Below are 8348 nucleotides of genomic sequence, written 5' to 3'. Positions count from 1 at the left end.
TACGGGTTGCCCCTGGGGGGGAGGGAAATCTAGCTGCTGGTTGTGAGCCTGCAGCCAGTTTCCCTTAGCAATGGGCCCTCCTCTCTCCCAGCTTGTCTCTGTTTCAAATGGGAGCGGGGAAAGAGAGGAGAGGAAGCTCATCTTAGAGGTTCCTTAGCTGGAGCTGGAGGGTGGAGTGGGTGAATTGGAGCCACCCCACCTTGGGGGGAGGGGGGGAGGGGCTCCAATACATCTGCTCCACCCTCCAGCGGGGGCTGAAAAACCACCAAACTGAACTCTCTCTGCTCCCTTCCCCACCTCCCATTCTGGCTAGGGACAGACATTCATAAAGCCTGAGCCTGAATTAATTCAATCTTTGCAGGTTAGTCTAACCTTGCTAGGCTAAACCGATTCATAATTGGACAGACATTCTCTCTGGACTGAGGAAATTCAGGCACATGCTTTCAGTGGCTCAGGCTAGAAGCTGGGGGGCACTACAACAACCCTCCCTTCCCTTACACAATGCTGAGCAGAGGCAGGGCATGGCCAAGCCCTGGCAGGACCTCTGATTAGGGATGTCTTCCTGCACCATCCCAGGCGTTTCCTCGCTGGCTGCTCAAGGGGCAGGAGTGTTGCCAGCCCCCAGCCCCCTGCCAACACTCTGAGGCAAGTGGTGTGTGCAGTGCATGAATCTATTGATGATTCAGAGCTTTTTAATCTCCCCCTCTGCTTCTTTATCCTGTCTGCAGCAAACCTACAGCCAAGCAAGCCAGCAGTAGGATGATAACAGTGTTTATTACCCCATCAGCAAAACAATAGCCTCTCTCCATTAGTTCAAACTCTTCTTAAACAGTTTACCAGCTGACCTGTTGATTAACTCCAAAAATCCCTAAGCAGTCACTGTTCTGTCTGCCTGTCCCAGTGAAATTGGAGAGACACACACACAGACACCTCTTAGCATTAGTTAGCATACCACATGCCTAGGGTCCATGGGGCTGGGGTCCATGCAGTGGGAGGAGGTAGGGAAGGATTCCTGTTTGGGCAGTGGGGGGGGGGGTCGGTCGGGGGGAAGCCAGGCAGACCCTGCTCTGCCTGCAGTCTTTGCCCGAGCTCCAGCCAGGGAGCAGAGGAGAGGAGCCAGCTCTGCTGTGGAGCAGAGAGCCCCATCCAGCCCAGAGGGCAGGCTAGGATGCTGGGGGAGTCTGGTTTATCTTAAACCAGCAAGGGGTCTGGGACAGAGATTGCATAAACCAGTTTGACCCAAATCAGTTAAGTCTGATACCACATTCAACCTGCTTTAGCCATTTTCAAACTGGTTTATGTGCACTGAACATTTGTTCTGTTGCAGGTTTAAACCAGTTTCTGATCACTTAAGCCGGTTTATGTGTAATGTCTGTACCTAGCCTTGAAAACAGTGACAGGCTGGCAGGCAGCGCAGACAGAAGTTACAGAAGATGCTCTGTTTTGAAATGTCTTCATCTGACCCCTCATGCAATGATTGGCCATCTTTGAATGGCAGCTGTACACTCATGTTTGGTCATAGCTATAGACTGTGGGGCCAGATCCTCCAGCAAAAAATGTCACTTTAAACCCATAGACTAACCTACCTAATGAGGAGGGTTTTAAACTAGTTTCAACAGGGGATGAAGACAAAAGCCCACAGTTAGGTAAAGAGCAGAGAGACCTGTATAAAGACGTAGGAATAGGAGGAAACATGGGAAACCTTAACCAGGATGTTTGAGGGAAATCACCAGGTCAATCAGCTAATCATCGAAAATGTAGTATGGGGTATGGGAAGTAAATAGGAGAAACTGAAAGGCCTAGTATGCATACATGCTTATGATCTCATTAGAATAATTAAGACTGCTGTAGTTCACACAACTAGGAAAATGACATGGATGGACACAGCTCATTCAGGAAGGACAATAGGGAAAAAAAAGGAGGAGGTGTTGCTTCATATGCTGAACATACAGATACTTGGTTCTGAGGTTCACAATGAACTGGAAGGTAGATCTGTTGAAAGTCTCTGGGTTAAGGCAAAAGGGGAAGCCATAAGGCAGATGTTATGGTGGGTGTCAGCTGAAGACCTCCAACCAGGAGAAAAATCTGGTGCTTATGGTGATTTTAATTATTGCTGGGAGGTGCAGTGGTGCAGAGGCAGTTTAGCAAGGTTTTAGACTATTCTGGGGCCAATTTTTTGTACAGAGGATGGAGAAACCAACTGATGCGATGGACCTCATAAAGTGGGGAGGAATTGATTGAGAGTAGGAAAGGGGAAGGCAACTTGGCTAACAGTGGCCATGAAATGACAAATTCATTATACTCAGGAAAAGAAAGAAGTGGAACAATAGAATAACAAAATAGGAATTGAAGAAAACAAACTTTAAGAAACTCAGTGAAGTGGCAGATCTCCCATGGGAAGCAAATGTAAGGGGAAAAGGAGGCCAGGACACCTGAGTGTTCCTAAAAAAAGACAAAATTAAGGGCAGGAGAGCATACTTTTCACAGGAAGGAAAACGAACATAGCAAAGAACCTGCTTGGCTAAGTCACGAGCTCCTCAATAGCTTGAAACTTATAAAGGAACCTTACAAAAAGTGGAAAGTTTGCTGTGATACTAAGGATGAGCAGAAATGTTTATTCTGAGTATGTAAAATCAGAGGCTGTGTCCAGATGAGTGCAGCTGTGCAGTATGTGGCGCCGCAAACATGTCTGCAGAGCCACATACAGCACATTTAGATGTTCTCCACACTGCAAGGATGCGCTGCCTGTGCGTGTGCTGCTCTGCTTTTTTTTTTTCCTGTGGGTTTTTTTGACCCCTGGATATTCAGGGGTCAAAAATCACACAGAAAAAAATACAGAGCAGCACACGCACAAGTATCACGCGCTGCTCAGAAGTGGAGCCAGGCCTCCCAGAGCCATGCTGGCAGACTCACCACAGCTGCAGTCCCAGGAGGCCCCCAGGACTCCAGGTAAGACTTCTAGGGCCAGCCCAATGCTGGCTCCAGCCTTCTCTACCCCACCCGGGGTAACTTGCCACCTGCCAAAGTGTGTGTGGCATGGGCGTTCCTCAGGGACAAGTAGCAGGGTGCAAGGTGCGTCACCGCTACTTCTCCCCAGGGAACCAAATGTCTATGCTCATCTGGATGTGCCCAGAAAGGCCAAAGTATAAGTTAAGATACAGTTACCAAGCAATGTAAAGGTAGCAAATAATACTCTGGAAATACATTAGAAGTAACAATCATAGGATGGGCATCAAGGACAGGGACTCAACGGGCATGTCCTTAGCATCAAGGACAGGGACTCAACGGCTGTGTCTCCATGTGTATTTATATGCGCCTAAACTTAATGTGCCTTTACTTAAAGAGCATTAAGGCAATGTAGGCATGCATCTACATGTGGACACACTAATGCACATTAAGGTAAATTAAATTTAGTTGCAAATAGCTAAATCACATTGGTGCACATGCAGATGCACCCATGCCCATTAACATGGTGTGTATCCATTGATCCATACTGCCCTAATGAACATTAGCACATCTACATGTGGTCTAATGCAACTTAGCTATTTGTGCCGAAATTTGATACCTGCTTCATGCAAGTATGAAATTTAGTCTCATATAGCCTTAAATTGCCATTTTTAAGGCACATTTTTATGGGTATGCACATGTAGACATACACCCTTAATGCACCTTAAATAATGATTTCAGGCTAAGCCTGTTTAAAAGAGGTATATGTAGATGTGCCCAACAGCAATTATTAGACTCTAGGGAACGGAACATGTGAAGAAAAGCTAGAGGAACTGGGGTTCCTTAGTGTAGAGGAGAGAAGACTGTGTGTGAATGTATTAAATGTTCAAATACAGAAAGGGTTGTTATAAGAAGGATGGTGATAAATTGTTCTGGGTATCCACTGGGACAGGACAAGAAGTGATAGGCTTAAATTTCAACAAGGGAAAGTTGGGTTGGGTATTAGGAAGAAACTTCTAAGAATGAGAGTAGTTAAACACTGGATTACTGAGAGAGGTGGTGTAATCTCCATCACTAAGTTTTTAAGTGCAAGTTAAACAAACACTTGGCTCGGATGGCTTAGAGAGGGATGCTTCTGTCTTGAGCTAGAAGTTTTCCTAGGTCTGATCCAGAATGAGAGGGACTTGGGCAGTGTTTCGTATATCTTGGTGTCTTTAATTGTCCGAGGAGAGAGTCCAGTGTGAGCACAGATGTTTGCTATGGTCAGTGTAGGAGTCTGCTCCCTGTAGGTTTTTTCTCAGTTTATGCAAGTCTGTTTCCAAGTGTTAGCTTTTCAAGGAGTTCTCTACTGGAATCACAAGAGCTTGTGCAGACATTATGCTATTTTTAAATGATCCCATGCTGGCTTTTTAAGTATTGCCTCTGCTTAAACACTGCCTGTTTTCTGTTTCTTCAACTGGTCAATGCTTGAGCGCTGCGTACAAGCTGGAGAGAACCACTCTGTAAATAAAATGATCCACAACAGTAATTTTACATACAGCTGCTCAAAAAGGCCTTCAACTTATGGGGTAAGGTCCCTTGGACAAGATCCAGCGAAGGAAAAAGAGGGTCTCATTCCCTCCTACCTGCCAGGAGAGTTCTGATCTTGTCAGGTACAGATTTCAGTGGTAGTCGAGAGGTCAGCACCTTTCAGGATTGAACCCCAGGTGAGGGAGAATTTAACAGGAGTGGCTGGAAGTTTCCAATGTGCCTCCTGGAAACACATGCCACAGTGTAAGCTGGGCTTTTCAGAGACATGATCTGTGGTTTTCCTCCTGGATCAGATGAAATTGGCTACAAAAACTGCAGGGTAGGGGGAGGCAGGATAAAATAGAAATCTTGTCCTTCAGTAGGGGGAGAAGTGAAAGGCTCTCCAGCAGCCAGGGAAGGACTGGGGTGAAGATTGTTCCTTTTCCTGCTGCTGCAAGGGAACAGAGAGAGTCTTAGAGAAAAGCAGCAGGGGTTACAAGAGGTTTTCCAGGGGCTGGTCCAGGGCTGGCGTGGTCCCATGCTGAGAGATAAGAAACTGGGAAGGGAATCCAGGAAGGACACTGCTGGAGTTTCAAAGGAGGCTCCTTTGAGTGAGATATGGAAAAGAGAAAGGAAGAAGCCCTGGATGAGGGCAGTTGCTCCATGGTACAGGGGCACAAGGCTACAATGCAGAATCGTGGTGGGTCCTGGGCTCCTTTGCTGTGCCAATTCACAGTGGTGAGGAAGGAGAAGTCATGGCCTGGGGATGGGGCAGGGTGGCAGCATGGGAACAGCATCTCACTACAGCTCTAGAGATGTGAGTCTGAGCTCTGCCCTGGACTCATGCCAAAGGTTGCCTTTAGCTGTTAATGAGTGCCTAATTACTTGAGCTGGGGGACCATATCAGTCCCTTGTACCACTGGCTGTAGAAGCTGTGCGTCTTGACCAAGCTAGGCTAATGAGTTGCCAGGTCAAGTGGTTCCTTGACCGGAGGCAAGGGAAAAGGAAGCATGGCATTGTTTCTGAGACAAGGAGAGACACTGACACTTGCAAACCAGGGAAAGGACATGTACACTACAACCTCCAGTACAGGACAGTTGCTGAGGAGACTTAGTATAGGCAACTTTTTATTGGGCTTTATTTTGCGGAAATTTGGGGCTTTGATACTAAGAAATCAGAAGAAATTCCTCCTGAGGAGATGAACTGAGGTACAGGAAGTGGGCAACGTGGACACATCTGCACACCTAATCAGGGAGGTAAGCCATCCCTTGGTGCAGCTCTACTACAATGCCTAAAGGTACCTATGGAGGCCTGGCAGGAGGCTTATCTGGGATTCTCTGTATGTCCCTATATTCATAAAGGAACAACAACACAATGCCATAAAATCTTTGTGCCAGGATGAGGCCAGGTATTAACTGGCCACCTCCTTTGTTTGGATCTCCTTCCCCTACACTTTGTCTTTCTCTGCTGTCTCTCAGCCTTTTGGGACCAGTGGACCACTGTCAACCCTCAATATTTTTCACAGATCACTGTGTCCCCTTATTGTCTAACTTTTAACTGAAAACACAATTAAGATATTCAAGGACAACAGTATATGATCAATGGACCAGCTGTGGACCAGTTATAGTGACTCTGGAGAGCACTAATGATCTGTGGATCACAGTTTTAGGAATCACTGCTGTAGTGTGCAAGCTATTTTAGGCAGTGACTGTGCCTTCTTTCAGGTTTGCTCACTACCTCATATGTTGTGGGCCATGGAAGGAACAAACAGTAAATACCATACCAGACACAAACGGAAGCATAGGATATGATCTTGGGAGAATAATCAAATCCTAGGCTTTGTTTTACAGCATTAAGGGCCAAAGCCAACTTTGCAGGTGCATGAGAACCTTATCAAAGCTCAGCACCTTTCAGAACCGGTGTTTGGTTTAAGCTGATTTCCTAAGCATCTCAGGCAGGAGCACAGGAAGCTACAGGAAGCTGAATTGCCATTGGGATTGCAGCTCACTACAAGCAGAACCCAACTATGAGGGCTATCCATTTCTGAATACTCTCTACTAGCCAAACTTTTGGTTGGGCTGAAATGTCAGAGAAGATGTTAGAGGTGAATGGGTAGTAAATTAGGAAGAGAGCATAGTACCCAGGTCTGAGCTCCACTGAGCTCCAATTTGTCTTGCAGGGCTTAATAAACCCAGTTAATGATGTGTTGCATGACAAGAGTATTCCTCACCTAGGCCATTTAACGTTCCAACGCTGTTGATCATCCAGCGGCTGATGGTGTGATTTGCCAGGGAGTCAAACATGCTACTCAGTGCACTTGCACCAGCTGCGGTGCCAATCAGGTACTCCAGGATCAGGTTCCAGCCAATGAAGAATGCCACAAACTCCCCCACTGTCACGTAGCTGTAGGTGTAGGCAGAGCCTGTGGTCTTTGGGACCCGCACTCCAAACTCGGCATAACAAACACCTGTGTAAAAAAAAAAACACACACCTATGAGAAAATGCAGGCTGCTGGACAAGGAAGGGAAGTGGATAACTACCAGCTGGATTTCACCTGGTGCTTCTGTCGGTCTTCTGTGTAAGGGAAGGTGTCAAGAGCTTTCCCCAGATTGTATGGGGACTATGTGCATCATTACTATGCCTGTAAGTCAGGACGTGTAGGACAGCTCTTTCTCTACTCCCTCGATGCCCAGGAAAGAACAGGAAGATAGGGTTACTACTAATGAGCAGCACATGTGTTCAGGTTTCTATTGCATCTGAGCAATATAATAGAAAAAACTTTTCTGTCTGGCCTCTTGGTGAAATTTTGTGCACACCCTTTCAGCCACTTTTAAACTAGCTTGAGCTCTTTCATAACACAGGCCAAGGAGTGCCAGCTGGTCCTTCTCACAGTAGAAATTTGTTCTTCTTGGTTATGCAGGTGAATACATTCATGCTCTAAAATTCACAAAAATGTAAGGGGTAGACTGGGCAAAGTGGAGGCTGACTAGGTGATGAGCACCCTTGTGTTGTCATGCAGGCAAATCTAAACCAAAACACAGTAAGCCCTGGGACTTAGAAGTGGTCCCATAAATGCTGCTTATAAAAAAGACTCAGTGTGGATGGCTAGTCTTTGGCTGGCTTCTGAAATATTTCATGCCTGCTGTTGTTTCAGACCAGGGGCAGGCAACCCCTGGCATGTGTGCCAGAGTGCAGCATGCGAAGGCATTTTGCTTGGCATGTGCACCTTGGGGTGAATGGCAGGGAAGGGGCCAGGGCTGCACTGCCACAAGAAGGATCAGGACCCTTGCAGTTCCCCTGCCATTCACCCCTGGCACACCAACATCTTACATGTTGAGGTTGTGGGTGTTTTTGACTCTGCCTGAAAACATTGCTGATCCCTGTTCCAGACAATATTAGTTTTTAAGGTTTTTTTTTTAAAGGAGAGAAATCCAATGTTAACCATCTGCCTCACCTATTAAGAGGCCAAGAAGCAAAATCTGTAGGATATGATATCCCAGTGCAATCTGGGTAGTAATCTATGATACTGTCTGTTGCTGTATTGAGAACAAGAGTATCTAGGCTACAGGTCTGACAAAGAATCAACCCCCAGTGTCTGTGAGGAATTGAAAGAGGATACGGAAAGTCAGTTACTTGCCAAGGCCTCGTCTTGTCTGCTGCTGTTGGAGTAATAATAGCCTGAGGCTTTTTAAGCACAGATGGCTTAGGCAGCTTTGGCTACAACAGGGATCAGTCAGTCAAACATTTCTTGCCCGATGTCAAGAGAACTAATTACTATATCGGAGTGAATGAGAGATAACAGATGCAAAAGGGTAGTGACAGAGACTGAGTCATGTTGAATGAGCGAATGACAGTTTTATTGGAATCCATACTGGAATTTCATATTGCACAGG

At 46.4% G+C, this 8348-nt stretch overlaps 1 protein-coding gene across 1 annotated transcript in view; it reads right to left on the bottom strand.

Annotated features, from left to right (window-relative positions):
* SLC7A14 (solute carrier family 7 member 14) overlaps nucleotides 1-6922 on the bottom strand; it is a gene marked incomplete at its 5' end in the record, with an annotated part of 24313 nt that extends 17391 nt beyond the window's left edge. The window contains one exon of the mRNA XM_006038046.2: nucleotides 6686-6922. Within this exon, the coding sequence (XP_006038108.1) occupies nucleotides 6686-6922 (237 nt within the window). The remainder of the gene's footprint in view (nucleotides 1-6685) is intronic.
* Nucleotides 6923-8348: the final 1426 nt, after the last annotated feature.

Source organism: Alligator sinensis, unplaced genomic scaffold (genome assembly GCF_000455745.1).
Source record: "Alligator sinensis unplaced genomic scaffold, ASM45574v1 scaffold1733_1, whole genome shotgun sequence".
Lineage (NCBI taxonomy): Eukaryota > Metazoa > Chordata > Crocodylia > Alligatoridae > Alligator > Alligator sinensis.
The sequence above is the reverse complement of the archived record's forward strand: the minus strand, read 5'-3'. Positions and strand labels throughout refer to the sequence as shown.